Source organism: Lathyrus oleraceus, chromosome 4 (assembly GCF_024323335.1).
Source record: "Lathyrus oleraceus cultivar Zhongwan6 chromosome 4, CAAS_Psat_ZW6_1.0, whole genome shotgun sequence".
In the NCBI taxonomy this organism is placed as follows: Eukaryota; Viridiplantae; Streptophyta; class Magnoliopsida; order Fabales; family Fabaceae; genus Lathyrus; species Lathyrus oleraceus.
Window position 1 is genome coordinate 367,280,730 of NC_066582.1, and position 23,654 is coordinate 367,304,383.

A 23,654-nucleotide genomic window follows, 5' to 3' on the forward strand; every position below is an offset into this window, starting at 1 on the left:
GTCAATTAAGAATTTTGAGAATTTTTTCAGATTTTTTTAAAACTACCAAAACAGAAAATAAATCATAAAAAATAGAAAAATAAGGAATTTCGGTTTTTTAGGGCGGCATCCACTATTTATTCCATAAATAAAGGCTTTTGATTACTGATTTCTTCCTAATGAATCGACAAAAAATCGGAATAATCTGAGACAATTTGTTTAAAAATAGATTTTTTTTATCCTAAACCGCAAAAAGACCAAGACACAAGAAGTTTAGAGAAAAAAAAATACTAAAACACAATGCCTAAAATTATAATATTGGTTAAGATCTACAAGGGTCCCCGGCAACGGCGTCAATTTGATCCGCTGTCACACACGGGTCAAAACGAGTAATAATATATAGTAAACGGAAAGCGACACCTCGAGTATCGTATCGCAAGGACTCTTGACAAATTAACCAAGTATGAAAATAAAATATGAGGGTTTCAATTCGATTTAGAATAAGTGATTATGAAAAGTGATTAAAAAAAGTGATTATAGAATAAACTAATCTATTATATCGATTTCCGACTTATCATCGATTCTTATAATTTCAATTCCCTAGCGGATTCAATCCCATTCGATTACAATACCCACTGACAAGCGCAAATTGGTATTATATGATGTATGTTCCTAATTTCCGAATTAAGCAAACAGATTTAAGCAGACGCGAATTAAGCAAACACGACTTAATCAAACACGATAACGAAAAAGCTACGCTAACGTGATTATAGTTAAGGATCATACAAACAATCAAATTTAATCAATTCTATCCTATAAGAAACAATCGAATTAAGCAAACGAAAGTAATTGAATTAAGCAAACGAGTTTATAGGAAGAATTGAAAAGAAATCGAAATTAAAGTGAAATTATTAAAACCTCAAAGTGGAATTCGAATACAACAGATCAACTCTTTAGGAATTAGCTCTCCATGAAATCTTCTAAGCAATAATGTCTCATCAAAATTCAGAATTCCCATTTCTATAATAGTAAAAGACCTAATATAATAAAAGGTAAATTCGGGCCCTTATAGGATCCAACCCGAAAATTACAAAAACTGGCCCAATACACTAACCCAAACAAAATATAAAAATAATGCAGCAGCTTCAACGAAATTTCTGGCCCTACTACAGTTTGATTCAGCTCTCGACTTCTGAACAAAAGTTGTAGATCTTTTTCTTAGCTTTCCATCGACTGGTAGCACGTCTCAATCTGATACTCCTAGCTCAAGATATGATTTTTCTCGCGAAAGCTGCTAATGCTGAAAATTAAATACGAAAATTAAATAAGTGCAAAAATAAAATAAATTATGAAAACACATTAAAACATAAAAATAATCAAAGTAAACTGAAGAAATGCTTAAGTACAAACATGGAAGAACGTGCATCAAAATGCACTGATCACTCTCTATTGTGATAACAATGGTGCTATCGCACAAGCTAAGGAGTCTAGATCTCACCAACGATCCAAACACATACTTAGGCGTTATCACCTCATTCGAGAGATAATAGATAGAGGAGATGTGAAAATATGCAGAGTACCTACACTTAACAATATTGCTGACCCACTGACAAAACCTCTTGCACAGCAGAAGCACGATGGTCATACTAGATCTATGGGCATTAGGGGTATGCCAGATTGGCTCTAGTGCTAGTGGGAGATTGTTGGTGTAAGCCCTAGAGGCCAATACTTTTGGTACTTGTATCGAATTATTTATTAATAATAAAAGGCTTTTTCTTTATTATGTTTGTTTAATAAAGTCCCTAGAATAGATAGTCCGTTTAATGTATCAAGTATGACTTAATCATGAGATCACATTAAACATAAGGACATTATTCTTAAAGTATATGTAGTCGAGCTTTATTGTGAAGTGGGATAACATTAAAGCATTAATATTATTATGTATATAGACTGATGATCACATCTCATGGATCATGGATAAGGAGTTATCAAGTCTTAAACATAGGTATGAATATTAAGAGTAATATTTATACTGGATTGACCCGCTATGAGAATACTATATAGAATGTTATGCAAAGTGTCATAAGTTATTCTCATGGTGATAATGGTGTATACCATCCTTCGACCTGAAACCACTATGGACCCTAGATGTAGAGCCGAGTGTTTTATTGCTGATCAAACGTTGTCCGTAATTGGATGACCATAAAGACAGTTGATGGGTACTCCACGAAGCATACTAAGGGACATGAGTGACCTAGATGGAATTTGCCCATCCTGCGTAACAGGATAAATGTCTATGGGCCCAATATTGAACTAGACAAGGATGACACAGTTTATGCCTTGTGTTCAATATAGACACAAGGACAAAAGGGTAATTGTACACATAATTATTATCACAGAAGGATTTGTCAGATCACATGACATTTTCGTGTCTTGGATAGCAGTGATGTGTTGCTAGATACCGCTCACTGTTTATTATGTTAAATACGTGATTTAATATAATTGTCAATGCCGCGAAAACCTATAGGGTCACACACAAAGGACGGATTGATGAGAGATAGAGTAATTAAGGAATACTGTAATGTACGGTGCCCTTAAGTGAATTATAGAACATCGTAAGGTACGGTGTACTTAAGTAGAATACGAAATATGGTAAGGTATCACGCGCTTAAGTGATTTTGGCATATTATAAGATATGGGTCATATACACTTGAGTGGGCTTTTTAGCTTGCAGCCCACACAAGTGGTTCTATAAATAGAACCCTTGTGTAGAAGCATTGTTACACTTGCAATTTCGTTTCTCTCTCTCTCTCACTCAAAGCTTTCATTCGTAGCAGCTAACACTGAGATTGAAGGAATCCGTTCGTGTGGACTGAGTAGAGGCGTTGTCATCGTTGAACGTTCGTGATCACCACAAGAGGTAACGATTCTATCATTGATCATGCTCATTCGTAAGGATCATTAAAGGAGAAATTTTAAATTCCGCTGCGTTTTCGATCGCTATTCTCCTTCACTATGGTCATGGCAAATGAAGTTAGACATACAAAGTATTCATCATCTAAATGGAAATGGGAATTTCAATTTAATCAAAATGATCATAAACCAACGAATCGATTAAATGAACAATTAAAGTGAACATTAATTCTACGAATTAAAATCTACCTAAACATGGATTAGGATCACAATTAATCAAATGTGACATTCACAATCAAGAATTGAATTCTAACCTACATGACCATACAAATCACCATAGAAATCAAATCGACTGAAAATTAACTTAAGGTCTAATCATGATAAAATCGAAAATTAGCCATATTAATCCACACAAACTTTACAAGAGAAATATCAAAACCTAATGACTAAATTCTACCTATGGCATGGTTAAAAGCAATTGCACTAATTCTAGAAATAAAATCCTAAAATCAAGATTAACCTAATGTTTAACCAAATTAGAATCACAATTAATCATGAATTAACCTAATTACTAGAATTAATCCACTTAATCAGTACAACTATGTTAATCCTAATACTTCTAAAATTAGGAATTAATCCTAATCACAATCTGGATTAATGAAACAGCATCCATGTTAATCGAAGAAAAAACTACACTAAACCATAAATTAATTAGTATTATGGAAAAGATTATCACGAACACGGGCCTGGGGGGTTTATGAAGGAGTTGGGAGGATGTATGCAACGAAAGGCTTATTTGTTCACTTGTGCTAAGGGCCCAAGTCTTGCCCAAAAGGACCCAAGAACCAGCTTCATGAAAGAATTCCTGAACGTACCTTCAAACTGAACACAAATTGAATGCTCGTGAGAACTCACAGATCGAATGAAGCTGCTCGCGTAAACCTCGCGTCGTTGTCGTCGACGCGTCTTTGACGAGGAATGAGGATCAATTTAGCCGGTAACATATAGTCAACGACGGGTGAAGATCAACTTCAATCGGTAACGCGTAATCGACGGAGAATGAGGATTAACTTCGGTTGGAAACGCGCCGTCAACGAGGAGTGAGGATCAGCTTTGATCGGAAATGCACCGTCAACGAGGAGTGAGGATCAGCTTTGATTGGATGCGTCTCCAGGTAACGTATTCGCCCTTTTGATTTCTCTCCTTTTTCTCGCACTCTGTTCTAAACTTCTTCTTTTTCTTCTATTTTCTTTCTTTCTGCTTCGGTTCATCTTCTGTTGCCTTCCTTCTTCAATTTTCTGGTTTTTTGAGTTCGGTTCGTTGAAGTTCTCTTTGAAGTTTCTTTCAATGGCGTTTTGTGGTGAGTCTCTGTTTTTGAGAATTGGAGTGATTGAAGGTCTTGAAGGTGTTCTGTTATTGAGGTTCGGTTGGTTAGCAGGATTCTTTTGCAGGTTATGAGTTGGTTGGTTGAAGAAGAGGGTTCGATGGAGATGAGTTAAGGGTCAGAGTGGTTTTTCGTGAGGGTGAGGATGAGGGAAGAGGTTGAAGAGTTGATGGAAGCTATGGATGTGAAGTGGAGGATGAAGAGTGTTGAGTAGATTTATTGATTGTGCAGAAGTGGTTCAAGAGAGAAGTTGGAGGAGGTTGGTATTGTTAGAAGGTTGCAGTTGAAGGGAAGTTCTGTTCAGAAATTTTTGGGGAAGGAGAGTTGGTTGAAGGGGTTTTGTTCTATTTTTCTGAATTGGTTCCATTACGGAAGTTGTTACAGGAACTGTGAAGAATTTTTTAGAGGGTTTATGCTTTCTGTTGAATGCTGTTATTTTTGCATTCTGGTGTAGTATTGTGCATGTAAATTTACTGGTTTTTTGTGTGTAATATGCAGGTTCTTGGTATGGTAGTTTTTTTGAGGTCACTTTGAAGTTTGGAGGGTGATTGTCGGTGAACTTCCTTCAACAATTACCGTGATTGATCGGCTAGGCTCAACTAAAGAATTAATCCCATCAAGAACCGTGGGACTACATAAATTTGCATTCTCCAATGCCATCCATTTCCTTCTGTCTATATAGCCTTGATCAATAATCATGTAACCTATTCAAATTTGTGGAAGCTAACCTTTTTGATCATCTGCTTTGAATTTCCAAATTGTATGCTACTTATGATGTAATTACAAAATGAATCAACATTTGTATAGAATGATTTTTTATGGACATTTAACTAAAATTTCCCACCAAATTCAAGTTTGAATATGCATTATGAAACATGAATATTAATTGGTTTTAAAATTGGATTTAAAATATGGACAAATGGTTTATGGATATTTGGTTTTAAAATGTGGATATGGGTTATTAATTGGATACCTACATGGATGTGGATTAAAAATGGAAAATTGTTATGGATGTGGATATGACTGAAAAGCCCAATATTCTTAAATCAAATAAAACATGTCAACTCAAGACTCAAAATCCGATTTCAAAGCCAATCAAATGATACTTAATCAAGCAACCGATTGTAGCACCTTGAATGAATCTTAACCAATGAATCAGAGCCAAGAATCTTAAGCAAACAACTGAATCATTTATAATGAACCAAACGAATCAGATGCAACCTCCCTAAATCAGGGTTTCCTGATGAACACATGTAAGATGAAAAGTTCCAACACAACCATGTCCATCAGATAAACCCTAACCCGGTGACTTAACCTTCATTCCACGCCTTGTGGATAAAACCCTTGAACCCATGATTTTATGCTTTTTCAAATGTAAGTGGAATGTGCTATGATACAATGGATATGTAGATGAGATGAATGCTTATCAGGATATGCAGATGCTTAGGGTTAGTGACCTATATGAACTTGTGAATGGTAGGGTGAATTTTGGGGTATAACAGCGAGTGAGCGAGAATTTGCTTACCCCCTTTGAGCCTTGTGTCAGGATCAATTTTGATGTTAACTTTTGGAACTTTTACATAACTAATTAGTTCATTGTTGATTTTAGATTGGATTACGAACTTTTTCTTGAACCCTAAACCATAAATTGGGGTTTGAATATTTATCTTTTTCTTAGAAAGTTTGGGAGCATTCACATTACAATGATTGGTTGCATTCGAGTTGGGGAGAAAATGTTGGTTACTAAGAGGTCGAAAAAGAAAAAGAAAACTTTGAAAAAAGAAAGAGAAAAATGAAAAAAGAAAAGAAAAAAGAAAAAACCTTGAAAAAGAACAAAGAAAATAGAAAATAAATTGTGCTAATAAGTTGTGTGCAATGGTATAACAATTGGGAAAAGAGAAAAAGGTGAATGAATTTGTGAATACTTGAGAATTTGAGAAGTAGTCACTCTCATTTGTTTAGGCAATAGTTTTTTTTTCAATTACCTTGAAATATGACCCTCCTTTGTTAACCAAGCCACATTACAACCCTTGAAAGTCTTTTGTGACTTGTGCTTTTATGCTTTCAATCTGAAAATTTTTTAGATGAATGCATAATTTGTTCAAGATGTTAGCAATGTTAGTCAAGTCCCTCATGTTTATTCTTCATCCATTGATGAAGTTGTGTGTAAGTGTGATTCATCTTTGAAAATGCATTATTTTAGAATTTTTGACATGTGCTTTGTGCTTAAAGTTTGTTTCATAGTCATGGTGTCGTTGTAGTATAGTGGTAAGCATTACTTTACTTGTACTTTTGAAATTTGAACCATGCATTTGTTTCCGTTTTTAAAAACTTGTTGATCATGAAGAGGTGGCAAAATGGATGGATTGGATGGATATGGATTGGATCGTTAATGGATGGATCAAAACAATCCATTAGTCCATTAACAATCTACTAAAAGTTTTTAAAAATTATCCAATCCAATCCATCCATTAAGAATAAAATTCATTCAATCCATCCATTATCATATTTTTAGCAGATGGATATCCATCCAACCATTTTTTTGAAAAAATAGTTTTTTTAAATATATTATTTTTGTATTTTTGAAAATTTTCAATTTTTTTAGTTTTGAAAAAAATCACTTACTTTTTTGAAAAAATAATTTTTTGTATTTTAATAAAAAGAAATCAATTTTTTTTGATATTTTTTTTTTCGGGAAAAAAAACAAATTTTTATATTTCCGGAAAAAAATAATTTAAAAATTATTTTTTTTTCGATTTTTTTTTCTTTCTATATTCGTAAAAAAATAACTTCTTCGAAAGTAAAATCGAATTTTGGTATTTTCCAAAAAAAATGATTTAAATTTTTTTGGAAAAAAACAATTTTTTGTATTTAAAAAAAATAATTTTGTATTTTTCAAAAAAATAATTTTTTAATATTTGAAAAAATTCATTTTTTTAAAAAATTAGATAAAAAAATTCATTTGATCATTAAGATGTGTTGGATGGATTGGATCAATCAATGCTTATAAATGGATGAATTTAATCCAATTCATTAACTTAATTTTTATGTAGTGGATGGATTGGGTGGATGGATTGGATGGATTTTGTCTTAATGGATCTAATTGTCACCCCTAATCATGATTGCTTGGTGATTGCTTTTATTTTCTTTAGGGTGGTTGATTCTTGTTTGAGGACAAACAAGTTCTAAGTTGGGGAGTATTTGATAAGTGCTAAATTGGAGTAATTTTGTGTGTGAATAATTGGCACTTATTGATTTGTTTTAATTGATTTTTATGCATAAACCTCAACTTATGCGTATATATTGTATAGTTTGCATTATCATATAAATATCACTTAGTTTGATAGTTTTCATCTTTTTTTGGGAAGGAAATAAAGTTCCTTCTAAGGCTAAGCACGGTCCTAGCGCGCTTAGAAACAAAAGGCAGAGGGAAATTGCACTTTTCGTGTTAGGAACATGCTTTGAGCGCGCTTAGCACACTTATGCTAGGAGCGGGCTAAGCGCAGTCCAAGCACGATTTATGGTTGTTTGCTATTTTTTATTGTGGTCGCGCTAAGCGAGCTCTGCACGGGCTTAACGAGATTCCACTTTTCCATCCCCTATTTATTCATTTGTATATAGAATTTTAGGGTATGGTTTTCGGAACTTTTAACCCCAATTCCATCAGAACCATTTTTTAGTTAGCAGAGTTAGAGTAGCTTAGAAAACAACAAGAGAGGGTGCATCTTGAAGATCCAGAGTTAGAATTGCTTCTATCATTGGGAGATCACGGTGGATGTTTGTTCATCTTCATTCTTCTCCTTGTAATCTCTTTCTTGTTAGGTTTGTAAGTAAGTTCACTTTTATAGTATGTATTTTTATTAATTATAGCGTTATGATCTATGCACGAATTTATATCGATGTTATCCTTGTTTACTTGTTAATCTATTGATTTGAACCGTTATTGAGAAATACTCTTTGAATCTAGATCTAGGATAATCATTGGTTAGATTCTAAACTCTAGACATAGATTTAGGTTTAACAATTGTGTGGTTATCGAATCTTAATGCTCCATATTGTTTGATAGGCTGAGAGATCGTCGATTATACAATATGATAGAACTCTCGACGGAAGTTGCAGACATGAATTCTTTTATGAGTGATATGTGATGATATTGATAAGTGTTTAGAATGTGCATAATTGGTTGGTAAATTACATGTTCGTATGGTGGATGAAATACAATTATGTAAAGCTCTCAAATCTTTCCAATGTTTTATTTATTTATTCATTCGTTTTACTAAGTTTAGCTTTTAAATTAAAATTTTACAAACCCAAGCTTAGAAACATAGAGATCGTTGAATGGCTTTTGATGTCGCACTAATCTCTGTGGAAACGATAAAACAAAATTCTTACTTTTGCTTTTTGCTTTACTGCAACCAACAACGTCTAGAGGTCACCCTCGTATGGGTAGAAGAAAATGTCATCTGGTACCATATGGTCAAGAGAGAGTATGATGGTCGACCGAACTATTCCTCTAGTACGGAATAAATGCAGTTGCACATGGCCAATCCTCATCATAGACAGTCGCAGTTTCCCATCCAATGATGTGAGGGAAGTGGGAGATGATCAATCCCTGAAAATGGTTTGGATAAAATATTAATAACTAGTGTAACAAATGAATTATAAAAATATTTGTCATAACAAATTACCCTAAGCAACGTGCAACTCCCTGTCATCTGCTTTGTCTTCCAAAGACAACTTTGGCCCAACTTAGAGTACAGATAGACCAAATAGGCAGCCCCTCAGTTGCACTCCTGAATCGAAGTCATGTCGACAAAGTACTTAAGCTAGACCACATCGACATAGGTTGCATTTTTGTCCACAAACATGGACATGTCAACCATGAACAAGAGGTAGCACCTCAATGCGCAATGGCAATGGTACTCAACCTGTATATCATCGCTTACGGCATCCAGGGCCTACTGTAGATGTTATTTTATAAAGTTATTCCAAAAAACTAAACCTAGCATGAGTACCTCTAGTGTCATGTGCATCATGTGTGGCCTCAACTAGGTTAGCTCCCAAATGGGTGACCATCATGTCGACCCCTTCATCTCGCTCGATCCTCCCTAGTCCTGTAATCTCCTCCTAATGGGAAGATGGAGTAGGCATGAGATGTCATCCAAGGTGATGTTCATCTCTCCTATATGTAGATGGAAAGATGACGTCTCAGAATGCCACCTCTCAGCAAAATTCGCATGCATGTCGTGGTTTATTGTCATGTAAATAAAAGAACATGAGTCTGCAAACCTGGAATAGCGGATAACATCAATGAACCAAGCGACAGTGGGTTGTTCCAGCTCCAAAATCTTTTTATCGTGGTTAATCGATTTCAAACAATCATGCTCCTATAAAAAGAAAATATAACCATCAGTATGGATTTAATTAGTTGACAACATGTGTATTTCTAAAGAAAAAAATTATACCTCTCCATGCCAGACATGCCAAACAGCATGGTCTGCATAAAGATGAAGTAATTAGGTGTTAAATTTGCCTCATGGGTAACTCTCTAATGGGGCATCTGCATCGGCAACGACTTGTTCTTGGGCTTCGGGAACTTTAGGCTTTGCTGCATTATATGCTTGAGAGGCCTAAGAGAGTCGGCTACGAGAACCAGACGGGTAGGAACCTCGGGGTTGTGAAGTAGATGCATCGTCAAATGAGTTATCAACAACTCATCGCCTCGTGATTCTCGTTGCGGCCTTCTCACATCGTACCGACGCGGTTTGAGACACACGCTTAAGCCTAATTCGACCAGTGTTTTTTTAGCCATTGCACCTGCATTAGAAACAGAGACAAGTATAAACAGCATGTCAGGAGAAACTCACAAATTTCACAAAATCAACCAATTTTTTATCGTCAATTCGGGAGATGTTTCTTCGAAAACAATGCAGGCAAATCCAGAGATGCATCTTCGGACAAATCTGCGATTGTATCCCATCGTAGAAACCCTTTTTCTAGCCTACCAGTCCCAAAAAAACCTTAATGCATGTTCTTCTAGCCTACCAATTCGTTTACAATATTGTCTATCATGCTTAATACAACTAATGTAGCCTAAACAACTAAGTACAAATCAAAAAATAAAAAGAGATTAAATTTTGAAATACTTACCTAATAAAAATAAATGAGAAGTATTTTGAATGTTTGAGATGCTGGAAAGGAAGAGAAGTTTCAATGTTGCAGAGCTCCAATGAATGGTGTTTGAATTAATAGACGACAAGGTTGAATGTTGTAGAGCTCAAATGTTCGGTTTTGCGATTTTTTTTTAAAATGAAGAGGGAGAAAGAAGGGAGGTATGACGTGTGATATGAAATAAAAACGTCCGAAGATGAATCTCCGGACCACCCATACATTTTTGAATAAATGGTGTTTATGGAGATGCATCTTCGGAATAAATGGTGTTGTGGAGATACATTTTTTACATACTTGTTAGATATATAAAGATGCATCCCCGAATTAAATTTTAACATAGTAGGATGTCTCTTCAATTTGGTCTGAGAAATGACTAAAATAAATATGTTCGGAGACGCATCTTCGAACATTATAGATATTTTGAACTTTTCATGGTGGTGTAGGATAACACTTAAGGGTGGAAAGAGCAACCCTCTAAAGTATACACTTATGAAACCTAATATTTTGCATATGGCAGGGTAATATCAGCATAGGCAAAACCATTTGCACGCACACGTTTACTGCCTTCTTTTACTCCGTAAGCAACATTTATTTATATAAACTTTTCTCAAGTGAATAAATTAAATTTTATTAAAGAAATCAATTTTATGAAAGTCAAAATTGTAATTATTAAGTTGAGATTAAGTCTGCCGGTGTTTGGCTTATTGCGCCCACTTGCAGGTAAAAGGTTGTGTTACAAAAGTTCTCATTTAGTTCACATTTAGCTCTCTTTTAAAGGATTGTTATTACATTGTGATCATAATGCAGAGGGAGGATCTGGTTTTCTTAAATATTTTTTTAGTTTGTAATCGTCTAGTTTGTGGTTGCCAAGCCTGCTTTTTTTTTCTTTAAGTTACCACGGGTTATATGTTAAAAACATATATCATTAGTTTTAGTAATGCAACAATACTATCCCAAAAAAATGCAATAGCACCCTCATAATGAAAACATGCACACTCATACTATCGTGTGATTAATTGAAGTTAAAAAAAGAATATATTAACCTCAGTGTATCCTACCAAACGCTTCTAATAAAATCTAGCTTAAGGTTGTGAGAGCCCAACCTGAAAGAAGGAAGAACAAAAAATTGAAGATGTTGTTGCAACATTCAAAGAGTTCAGAAGAATGTGATACTATATTACAAAAGTATAACAAGCCAAATTAATGGGGAAGTCTATCCAACGGTTTCACTCCTGCTACAGCACTGAGTTCCTTTCTGGAATATTTTTCATAAGCCACTGTCAACTTTCCCTTCCCAGCAGCTTTATGGAATTTCAACATCATATCAGCACAATCCCTACATATATTGCAGTTAGCATAAACAGAAATCACAATTTTGAAACTGAAAAATAAAATGGTAGAACAAGTGCCTGATCTGTGAAACGTCATAACGCGCATGCTTTTGAAGTAGTGGTGTCCATGATGGGGTTATTTGCAGCGTACAACGTGCAAGATAGAGAGCTGATGCACATAGTAACGAAGGCTTGAATGCTAAAGCTTCATATTCAACCAAGCACAGGTCAATGAGAAAGAATGCCATGTGTTCAAGCTGTGAAAATAAATTAGAAACAAACAATATTAGATATCAAACATATTGTTGTCATGCATAAAAATTCAATTAAAATGAGCAATTTCTCATCCAAAATAACTGGTCATATGTATGTAGATTTTGCATTCTGAATTAAATACCTTCATATTTGATTGTGCGGCCTTGATAAACCTAACCATAAAAACGTAAGGAGTGGGAGCATTAAGACGGAACTTCAATTTTCTAAGAATAAGTTTTTCCTGAAAAGAAAAATCCATTTAACACATTAGCATTAGAATACAATCGTAAGAACCATGTTGAACCTTATACAAGTGCAAATTGAAACAGAAAATTGAACAAAACCAGAAGATTTTGGAACTTATCAACTGCATAAGACTCCCATGTACCAGGTAGAACTGGATCGGTTGTATCAAAATGGACCAGAGGTGGAAAATAATACACTATTCAAAAGACACTGACCCTCTCCCAACTAACCCAAACCAACTGCAAGCCTTTCAGACTTAGTTTCCCACTTTCTCTCCTACACTCAAGTGGGGGTTACCCTCTGCTCCTTGTCTATTTCTCTGGTTGTAGATCAATTCGTTTACTTCCCAATTTAAGGTGTTTGTTATTTTGGATAACATACCTCCTATGCATGAAATGTACCGAAATCATTCTCAAAGTTAAACATTACAAGTTAGAACTAAGAATTGCTTACCATTCCAAGCATTTGATCTCTAGTATAAGTTTCGGCCGAGATGCTAATCAAATCCTTTACCTGGAACAAAATGAGACAAAATAAAAATTAGAACCATCACAATGAATCACACACTCTTTTCTTCAAAATAAATGTTTGAAATGGCTTCTAACCCTTGGATGCCAAAAGTCTTCGTACTTCGAAGCCAGTAAAAGTGCTGTAAGACCAACTAACTGCATGTCACTCCTTTTTACAGTCACTTGAGAAAGATATTGATCCAACAATGTCACTGTGAGATATAGTGTTTCCGGCATCAAATCATATTTGAAGTGTACCTGTGAAAAATCCCAAGAAATAGGCAATAGGCAAGGATAAGGATAAAAGAAAATAAATCTTAAGGGTGACCAAGAAATTAATTATGTACCTCAATCAGCCAGTTGACCAATACTCCCCGCATATGAGGAGTAATCTCTGTCTGAATCGACATGTAATTTGACAGAGCTTGACTATGTGCCTGCCATTGAAAGCAATTTTTTTATAAAATAATACAAACAATAGCTGAAATTAAAGAACAATTTCGCCAATAGATTATATAAAATACTAAGGCTTTTTTTTGGGAGTTAAGAAAAGGGAGAGAAGGGCTTTGAAAAAAAGGGAAGGATGAAGTGAAAATAATGGAGGGGGATTTAGGTGGGAGAGGGTTTGGGGGGTTTGATTTTATTCATAATACAAAAATTCCCTAGTTTGGGGGAACTCAAATTGTATTAGAGGAGAGATTTGGAGGGTTTAGATTCTTCAATTATAAACTATGTTGCTATAATATTTGGAAAATTAAAATATATTAATAATAATCATTCATTTATCATTCTATATAAAATTATTCTTTCAAGAAATATTAAAGATTTCCTTATTTTCTCTTCAAGTCTCCTTTCTCCGAAGCCTTTCCTTCCCCTCCCCCTCCTAACCCGCAAACATCAAAATCATTATATAAAAGTTAGTGGCAGCGTTATGTTTATGCCAAGCATCAAAATCATTGAAACCATGGCACAACTAAAGAATTGCCTCACGATTTCTGATAAGAAAACCAAGTATCTAGTAATAACATATGGGATCAAAAGTTGCATCAAAATAAAATTTGTGCTTCATTCATGTTCACAATTTTGGAACTCCAACTCCAATACACATGGATAACAGATGTAGACATTGACTATAGTGACATTCACTAAAGGTCCAATTGTAAGCATTAGCTATGATAATTCCGGCTCGATTGGGATGACTTCCAGCCATAACCTTCAAGAGAAGAGAGACAAAACAAGCTAGCAAGTGACATTCACTAAAGGTCCAATTGTATGGTCTTTAAAAGCACACATCTCAAGATTCAGATTCTTTAATGTAAAATTATTGACCAATTCTATAATCAGTAAAATTAATTAAAAAAACAAAATGGGTGTCTTCTGTGGTAAACAATTTCAAAATTTTCAATATGTGAGTAAGTGAAATCAGAAACTTGATCAGTATTACCTCGGTGACCCAATAGTAATGATATATATCATCAATATATTCAGAAACTTCTAGATGATTACATTTATCATCTATATTTGGTAGGCTATCTTGCTTCCTGACTTCACCATTTTCCTTGAGAATCTGCAAATTAAGTCTTACTCTCATTTTTATTTTTAAAAAAAGTAGTTTAATGCATTGAGCAAGATTGATACCTTAGATTTTTCAATTAGTGAAGTTGTATAAGATTTCCGACGACTGGAACTTTTTCTTGGAATCAACTCTGACAAATCTGTTTTTAGACTACTATCTCCATCAGTTGGTTGAACCACTGAACTATTCTTAGGAAGAGAGAAAGAAACGCCTTCCTCGTCTTTAGGAAGAGACGAAGAAACGTTTTTCTCATCCTTAGGAAGTGAAGAAGAAACGTTTTCCTCATCCTTAGGAAGTGAAGAAGAAATCTTTTCTTCATCCTTGGATGCTACGGCAGTAGTTGATTTTGATTTGTTCTGATCTGCTATGGATTTGGATTTTAGAGTCCTCTGAGATGCACAAGCCTTGAATGTGGTCTTCACAATAGGCTAGGTACAAAATGGAAAAAAATTTAGCTTCCACTATTAGAAAGGTACTTTTAAAGTTAATAAACAAAAAAACATAAATGTGGTGGAAATTATTGACTGATGAAATAGCAGCTTAAAATCATAAACTGAACCAAGAAAAATATTGAGCACAACATCTTTAAGAGTATGTTAACCGAACTTTGGCAGCAAATTTTTCTTACATGCACACTAGACAATAGTACAAAATAGAAGCTTAAAAATCACAAATTGAAACAAGAAAAATATTGAGTACAACATCTTTAACGAGTATGTTAACCAAACATTAGGGGCAAATTGTTTTACATGCACACTAACAATAGTACAAAATAGAAGATTAAAATCACAAACTGAACCAAGAAAAATATTGAGTACAACATCTTTAACAAGTATGTTAACCGAACAATAGCAGCAAATTTTTCATACATGCACCCTGTACACTCTTATTACTTATAGGAGCAAAAGAAGGAAATTCCTAACGTAATACAAAATAAGCATAGACATAAAAATGACTTCAAAAATAAAAAACCAAATGGAATGAAATTCTGTAGAACAATTGCAACACCAATCAACCAACTAAATCAATTAGAGCAGACAACAAACTTTAAAGTACAGCCAAAATACCTTGGTGGAATTCCTTGAAGATGCTTGGTTAGCATTACTTGTAACCCTACACCCCAGATGAAATGACCAATTTAATAACAAATCACATCCAGCAATTAACACAACTATGATAAAATTTAAGCGTAGTAGTAGTTATCAATGCATAGCAAAGCGAAATAGTAGTTGTTGAAATAGACAAGCAGAGTTAGCTACAAACAGAGATGGTAGCTCAGAATTCCGAAAAATAAAAAATAATAAAATAATAAAATAATAATAAAATAAAATAACTATTCATTAAAATATTTTGTTAAAATATGAAATCATTAATATGCGAGTGCATTGCATGCATTGCATCTGTTAATATCTGATTATATATATATATATATATATATATATATATATATATATATATATATATATATATATATATATATATATATATATATATATATATATATATATATATATATATATATATATTTGTGTGTGTGTGTAATGTTGAGTATCATATGGTTCTAGCTCTCACTTAGAGTTAGTTGAAGTTAGTGCTTTTTGTTACACTGTTCGAGAAGAATCTGAATTGAGTGCACCAATATCTTTCATTAATGAGTCAAAATATGTCATTCCCTCTCTCGCTCTCTTTGCTTTGAAGCTTTTGTTTTCTCCCTTTATTTGTATCCTTAATATATCTAGAGTCATATTTTTAGGGCTTGAACCTCGCGCTCTCTCGCTCTCTTTGCTTTGAAGCTTTTGTTTTCTCCCTTTATTTGTATCCTTAATATATCATCTAGAGTCATGTAGTGACCTAGGCTTTTATGAATTTTGGGCTTGTTACATTTCTTATTGAAATATATACTCATATTCTTTGAGGAGATTTAGCCATCAGGACAGTTCAAGCCCTAACAAACTTGTCCAGATGGAACTACATTAAAAACTTTGATCTTAATGTTGTGTTTTTTTCAAAAAAATTGCAGACACTTTTCAAAGATCAGTTAGTGTTAGAAAAATGCTATAAAATGGTTATAAAACAAAGAATCTAATTCTAAAAGTTCAGTTTTTGATAAAGAAAAATATAGAAACATTATTTGCTAACGTATACTTTATTCTGATCATATATGTACTAAATGTGGTGAGTTAATTTTCTTCACTCCTCCAGTTTTACAAACTTGAAGACCAATCAAAAAGACAAAAAGTACTAAAAGTACGCAATTATCATAGGTGTAAAAATAACATGATTACTTGTTAATTATTAACTGTCACTTACGTTCTAACAAAGCCGTCACTAACTCGAGTCTTCATATGGCTCCTTGCATTGGTTAGTTGCGAACTAACCCTTCTGCCTGTTGTCAGCTTACCTGAAATGAACGGTAAATTAAGTTAAATCAAAATAGGTAAGTCAACTCATCAACATTTTCAGAGTTCTTATTTTATGTCATGGCTTCTTACTTGGTAGACCATTTTGGCTATTGGATGATTCAGAACTTCCAGCATTTTCCTAGAAGGAAGTAAAATAAGAGACAAGAAAAAGAAAAGTATTTCAGAAAAAACAATTAAAAAAGAAAGAAGATCTGGCAATCTTATTAAGCACAACTTTATGGAGGAAAGCCATAACCAGGAAAGATAAATTGTAAACAAAATCATGCTAACCTTTGTGTTATTCTTATCTACCCTGTTTACCCTCCTAGGAACTGGCAGAGACTTCCTTGAAGTGCTTGGAAAAGTCAAATAAACGTTCTGGTTTTAGTCGTGTGTTGTTCATAAGACTTACACAAATAACAATATGAAATTCACAAAACCTTGTAGTTGTAGGTAACATATGCTTCCTTGCAAACCTAAAAGGAAAAAACAAGTGTTGGTATAATTTCTAGAATAACATGCTTGGAATCATAAATAAACAAACATAACTTATTATCCAATTAAATTAGAGATAAAAAGAGACTAGATCTCAAGTACCTATCTTTTGTCGAAACTGATTGACCTTCATTTGAGCTATTCTTTTGATCACCTAAAGAAACTGGGAGAGACTTCCTTGAAGTTCTTGGAAAAGAAATAAAAATGTTTTGGTGTTAGTCGCATGTTGTTCATAAAACTTACACAAATCAATAAAATGAAATTCACAAAAAACCTTGTAGTTGTAGGTAATATAGGCTTCCTTCCAAACCTAAGAGAAAGAAAAAAAGTGTCAGGATAATTTATAAAATAACATGTTTGAAGTCACAAACAACTAACGTAAATAACTTAATATCCAATTAAATGTGAGATAAACAAGAGACGGGTACCTATCCTTTGAGGCAACAGACTGACCTCCATTTGAACTATTCTTCTGGTCACCTAAAGGAACCCTTAAACCTGTGCCTACTAATTATTAGATAATAGGAAGAAAAACAGCTAAAACTATTCAAACACAAAATGAAAAGACCTAGGGGGAAATTAATCACCTCTACCGGGAGCATCTAATTGAACTCCACTATGACTAGTATTTCTATGCTCTTTAACCTGATTTGAGCAAATATACTAATTAGTACTTCACATAGGCTATATTCTTATCATCACCGCCCCAGCAAAAAACAAAACATGCAAAGTTCCATAGTTAATGTTGCTGAATGTAGAAAACGGTTAAAAAAGGGTGAAAATAGAGAAGGCATCCAGTTAGTGGCCAGTTGAATCTACCAGCAACTACCTCCAGAAGTTTACCTTCTAAACATATGATTCAAGGCAGTGCAATCTGAAGTACTTGCACAGTACATTTATTTACTAAAAAAGGTCCAATCAGTCACAGTAAGGAGTATAGCTGCCAATAAAAATCTAGTCAGGCACATTAACTTCCTTTTGACATTGTTGTTAGATCTGGAGATCCATTTCATAGCTACTAATACATTAAATTAAAAATGCTATGCCGGATAACACTTGAACCTCTCTCAAAAGATAAAAAGGATCTGGGGCCAAGGGCCATTGAGAAAAGGGAAAAAACATAGATAAATGATTTATTGCAATAACAAATAGATCAAAAAATTATCTGCCCAATAAACAAGATGAATGGTTTCACAGGACTTTTTACATTTATGTTTCTATTATTATTTTCATAGGTGATTTTGTGGGTTATAGCCATGATTTCATCATTGGGGGCATCAAGCACATTACTAGTACAAGTAAAAAGGATTTTTTCTTTAGTTGAATAACTGATTGTGTACAAAAAAATAACGTAGAATTAGCATAAAATTGGAAGAGTGTGACTTTTCATACCGTGAAGGATTTCCTCAAAGAGATACCCACTTTTTTAGTGGTTGAACCTGCTGAAACCCTGGTAAGGCACAAAAGACATAAAGTTAGACATTAGGTTACAATTAAATAATCCATTGTACTATAAGAACCACAGACATAAAGGCAAGTAAATCTCCACACCTTTAGTATGAGAAATAATCTATAACCATATAAATGTTGGCAAGTTGCATTCCAACCGTAACTAGCAGTGATTTTACAAAAACAGCTTCCCTCCTAACTCTATCAAACCATAATAAATAAGATTCTTACTTGAAGATATTACTACGCTTAGCCGCTGCCGTAGAGTTTCCTTGATCATTGGTAACATCAGTCAATGCTTTTCTCGAGTTTATATTTGCTACAAAAACCAAAAAAATAATAATATGATAATGTGCTTTGCAACATTTTTACTAACCTTGTAATTTAAAATTAGTCCAATTAAAACTTACAAGTGTCATATGTTCCACTACTTTTCTCCACACCTTTGTCAACTGCTATAGCACTCTTTCTACATAAATTACAAAATGACAAGTGAGAAAAAATAGATCGACGTTGCTCTATGGTACCCAAGAAACTACATCTACAGGGAATATATGACATTCTGCTGTTGGTTTCCAAACATCAATTCTGCACATCCAATTACAACAATGAACAAAACAAGGAAGCAGACCTAAATGATATAATGATGGGCCAACCCTACAATTAAAACCAAGAGAATCTAAATAAATAATATAAATAATAATAGTAATAGTAATAATAATAATAATAATAATAATAATAATAATAATAATAATAGTAAAGGCAAGTAAAGTAAAATTGTCAATGCCAGCACAAGCTAAACTAAATTCCCCTCCCCTGCAGCAGAATAGCTAGAGGGTGTCATTGTTCATCTCAAAAAAAAAACAGAAGATGATGAAAACAATGCAGTTAGCTTTTTTTTCAGTAATAAATGCACCCAATCAGATATGAGAAAATTATTTTTTTAAAACTTGTTCTTCAGAAGTCAGTAAAGGTAATGATACCTTGAAGCTGCAGCAACTTCTTTTGCAGATGTCCTACAGAAAGAATTAGAATTAGGTCTGAAAATTTTCATGCCCATATACTCAATTTGATATATAAAGGAAAAGAAAGAAAAAAACACCTACTTGGAGGCATCACCAACTTTAATCCGATCATTATCCGAAAAAAACTTGATATTCTTGGCACCCACTGTTCCATGAATATTAAAAACACCAAAACGAAACAAGAGATGAAATAAATTATATGAAAATAATCAATCTGGTGGATAACACTTGAAAACTCATAAAAATAAAAATAAAATATCATACCACTTGGACGCGACTGTCCACCTACAGAGGGTCGCGTTGAACCAAGTCGCGATTTTCCCTGGAACATGCAAGAAAGAAGAACGTGACAAAAAAGAAAAGATAACCCTAATCATTGGTTGTTGTCATACAAGGATTTGTGCGAAGTTAGAAGATTGGAGGGGTTAGGGTTTGATCTGAGATGATTAAAAGATTGAGGTAATAGAAAATGGAGTTGAAAATTACCTTGATAGTAACCATTGAGGTTTTTTCTGGCTTCGATTTGGAAGAGAGATACAAGATGCACTTGGCAGAGAAGAGAAGAGAAAGGGAAATAGTATACCGTTGCAGTATGTAGAAATTGAATGTGAAGTAAAGAGGACCGCGTTGAGGCTTTTCATTTTGAATTCACGTCATTTTACTTTAATAGCCCTCCTATAGCTTTAGAGAGTTGAGAAGGAAAAAAACTTTCAAGGTCAACAAAAATATCACCTTGTGTTAACACTTTTTCTTATTTTCAGTTTTATTCATAAAAAAAAAGTATTTAAAAAAATTATTTGTTCTTGTTATTTTGGCTATCAATATTTTTTTTATTTATATTCTCTAAATAATATTTTTAATTTATTATTTTTTTATTTCACATCAATACTAATTTGAATATATCAATAATTAATAAAAATAATTTAATAAAATTATTAAATTCCCCTTTTTTTTTAAAAATTATCAAAGTGTTTGGTGTGACACTACGGATGGATTATACTTTTGTTTAAGTAAGGTTATATTGGATAATTTAAAACTAACTAGCTCAATGACATATAACTAATATAAGACTAACGTTAGACAAAAACATTATAATTTTTTATTCAATTTTATTCATTATTTTTAAAAATATTAATATGATTAATATTTATTTATTTCAAATTTTAACGTGCTTAATTATAATTTTGTTCTCCTATTTTACTTTATTCACTAAAATTAATTATTTTATTTTAAATTTAAACAGTTTTGATCCTCTTACTTTAAATATTTTTACACTTAAAATTAACAACGTTTTTATTTTTTAATTGACTAATTTCTTGTAAAACCATCGTATATAAAACTATTGTTGAACTTTATAGATAAAAGATAAGTTACAAAATGAAATTTTCATCGATTTTCTACGAAAAAATGTGATAGTGGGGACTAAAATTATTTGAATTTAAAATAGGAGGCACAATTGTTTGAATTTAAAATAGAATGATTAATTTTGTGAATCAGACAAAATAGGGAGACGAAAACTATAATTTAGTCTTTTAACTATCAAAATTGAATTATTACAAAATTAATATTTTTCATGTGCCAAATACTCCTTAAGTATTATTATAAGATATAATTGTTTAAAAAAAGACAATATAGTATCTATCTAATAAAATGTTAGGCTATGAAATTTTCATAATCAGTTTTTCTAAATTGATTGATTTTCCATAATTAATATTTCTTTAACATTAGACTAGCACTATTTATCTTTCATTTTTACTATTGATAATTATTAATTTTTCAGAACTTTGTGCATATTTTAAAAGGTCATGTTTCATTTTCTATTTTAAATAAGTTTTGCACTATACTCTATTTATTGATTGAGAATTCAACTTTCAAAATCAATGATGAAACTGAAATACACTAACTCTCGTATTTAAACACTCTCCTAAAATCATCAATTACTTTTTATGTGCATCATTTGTAGGAACTTAAACGAGCAGAGGAGGGAAGGTCACGTTGCACCATTTGCACAAAATTGAAGCATACTCGGTATTAAAGCTTTCCTTCTTTCTTTCATATCAACTCGATGTTTTGCGTTCTTCGTCATAATATGTTTTGTATCACGCATGTGAATCAATGTTCTGCTATTTGTAATTGCTTTCATGTGTTATTTTTTTCATATGTTTGTTGTTCGCTTTCAATCATTTCTTTGTCCATATTGTTGTTCATTTTGAATCAAGTTGGAAATGTTGTGAAATCGTTGTTGTTGATACAGCTAATGGCACGTCCAATTGAAAATATTAGGGATATCAATGACTCAAAAGATTTGTAGAAGATTGTTGTTAGGATTAGAGATATGTGGTCTGTAAAAAGCATGTCTAACAAATAGTACTTGGAAATGGTTATAATTAATGCAAAGGTATTTGTTTTATTTCTCTTTACAATTACTAATTGTATCTGATTTCAAACAATAAGCTTCTTCATATCTCATGTCGTGTATTATATTTTTTTGAACTTTTAAGCTTTTAAATTCTCCAAACATAAAAAATGAAAAAAATATCAACTTGACAATTCATGCCATTAAAAAAATTAAAAGTATTAATAAAATGTTTGTCATGTTATTGATTTTAGAGGGGGTTTTCAAAAGTCGTCCATGTGACATGGTTATTATAACCTAAATGAAACATCCAATGCAAACATGGTTATTATAACCTGAATGAAACATCCAATGCAAACATGATTTTAGAGGGGATTTTATAGGGACAAAATAGCTATTAAACCTAAATGAAACATGGTTATTATAACCTGAAACTACAAACATCCAATGCACAATTTTGATCACGCCATACTTAGTGATCATAGCAATTCATAAATAAAATCAATAGCTAAAATTAAAAGATAAATATAGGTCAGTTGTAGAAAACAATAAAATCTTGCTAAAAAAACAAATACATATATATATTATTGATAGTTCTTCCAAAAAAACCTATAAAAGTGCATAAAATAAATTACTCAAAATTCCATTTGATAAAGATAAAAAAAATGCATAAAAGTGTTAATAAATATGTTACTATTATAGTCTAGAACAATGAGATGTAATATTTTCTTGCACTTATAAATTGGAATTCCGTTAAAAGCTTTCAATCTGTCAACATTCTTAACAAACTAACATGTATACAAGAGGCAAAGAACTTGGTTCAATGCCAATACCGCCAATTCAATCTAAACATATCCATCATTAGCATTCTTACTCTGTTTAACCAACTCCATTGTATTCATTTCAAACACATCAATCATTTTTTTTTAAGTTTTAGAAATTTCAACCATGTTTATGTCATCTTCAATAACCTTCTTTACTCGTTTTTTAGTCCTAGACGATGATACATCTTGAGAATTGGTAACATAATATCTTTTTGGAGAATTGTTTGATTAATATTCCTCATCATAAAATTCCTCCAAAATAACTTTGTTGGTTTTAACTAAGTGATATATTTCTTCAATGGTTGTGTTATAATTTTTTTCAACATTTACAACATTCATTTTAGCAGTTGTATCTTCATAACTTTTTTCAACATTTACAACATTCATTTTAGCAGTTGTATCTTCATGTTATCCTATTGCTTCATCTCTTCCAAAACATTTTGCCAATTTATCATAAAATAATATTGGCTTATTTTTTCATTCAACATCTTCAAGTTTTGCCTACACCAAACTAAACAAAATAATGCATCACATAAAAAGTTTTTAACGAGGGAACTCAAATAAAAATGATCTGATAAAGGTATAAAATAATTATAGTAAATAATATCTCAATCATCTTATTTCAAACTTCATCTTCATTCGTCAACATATTTTTTTGTTGAATCTCATCCAAATCCACTTAAGTCATTCACTACGCCAAAAACTGGAATAGAGAGCGCACCTTAGAGGGCGCTTTATT

General features: G+C 32.6%; 1 protein-coding gene and 1 long non-coding RNA gene across 8 annotated transcripts; one reads left to right on the top strand and one right to left on the bottom strand.

The window, feature by feature from the left end:
* Window positions 1-3,556: 3,556 nt before the first annotated feature.
* On the top strand, window positions 3,557-5,124 carry LOC127075482 (uncharacterized). The gene is made up of 2 exons (XR_007786465.1): window positions 3,557-4,066; window positions 4,775-5,124. It is a non-coding gene; the product is annotated as an uncharacterized LOC127075482 (long non-coding RNA).
* Window positions 5,125-11,425: 6,301 nt separating this feature from the next.
* LOC127075483 (putative cyclin-B3-1) lies at window positions 11,426-20,399 on the bottom strand. Of its 7 annotated transcripts, none has more exons than XM_051016955.1 (24): window positions 20,222-20,399; window positions 20,000-20,057; window positions 19,817-19,880; window positions 19,694-19,726; window positions 19,121-19,179; window positions 18,942-19,029; window positions 18,654-18,711; window positions 17,849-17,906; window positions 17,690-17,759; window positions 17,536-17,571; window positions 17,364-17,438; window positions 17,207-17,242; window positions 17,058-17,121; window positions 16,857-16,905; window positions 16,675-16,765; window positions 15,432-15,477; window positions 14,427-14,792; window positions 14,233-14,355; window positions 13,136-13,225; window positions 12,885-13,046; window positions 12,733-12,792; window positions 12,176-12,274; window positions 11,857-12,035; window positions 11,426-11,783 (listed from the first exon to the last, which is right to left on the bottom strand). In XM_051016955.1, exons 1-24 carry the CDS (start codon window positions 20,234-20,236, stop codon window positions 11,648-11,650), a joined length of 2,115 nt encoding a protein of 704 aa, XP_050872912.1. In that variant the 5' UTR covers window positions 20,237-20,399; the 3' UTR covers window positions 11,426-11,647. The 7 variants fall into 7 exon arrangements, with proteins under 7 accessions (XP_050872912.1, XP_050872908.1, XP_050872907.1 ...); XM_051016951.1 differs by having other exon boundaries at window positions 17,364-17,447; XM_051016950.1 differs by having other exon boundaries at window positions 17,364-17,447; window positions 17,690-17,765.
* Window positions 20,400-23,654: the final 3,255 nt, after the last annotated feature.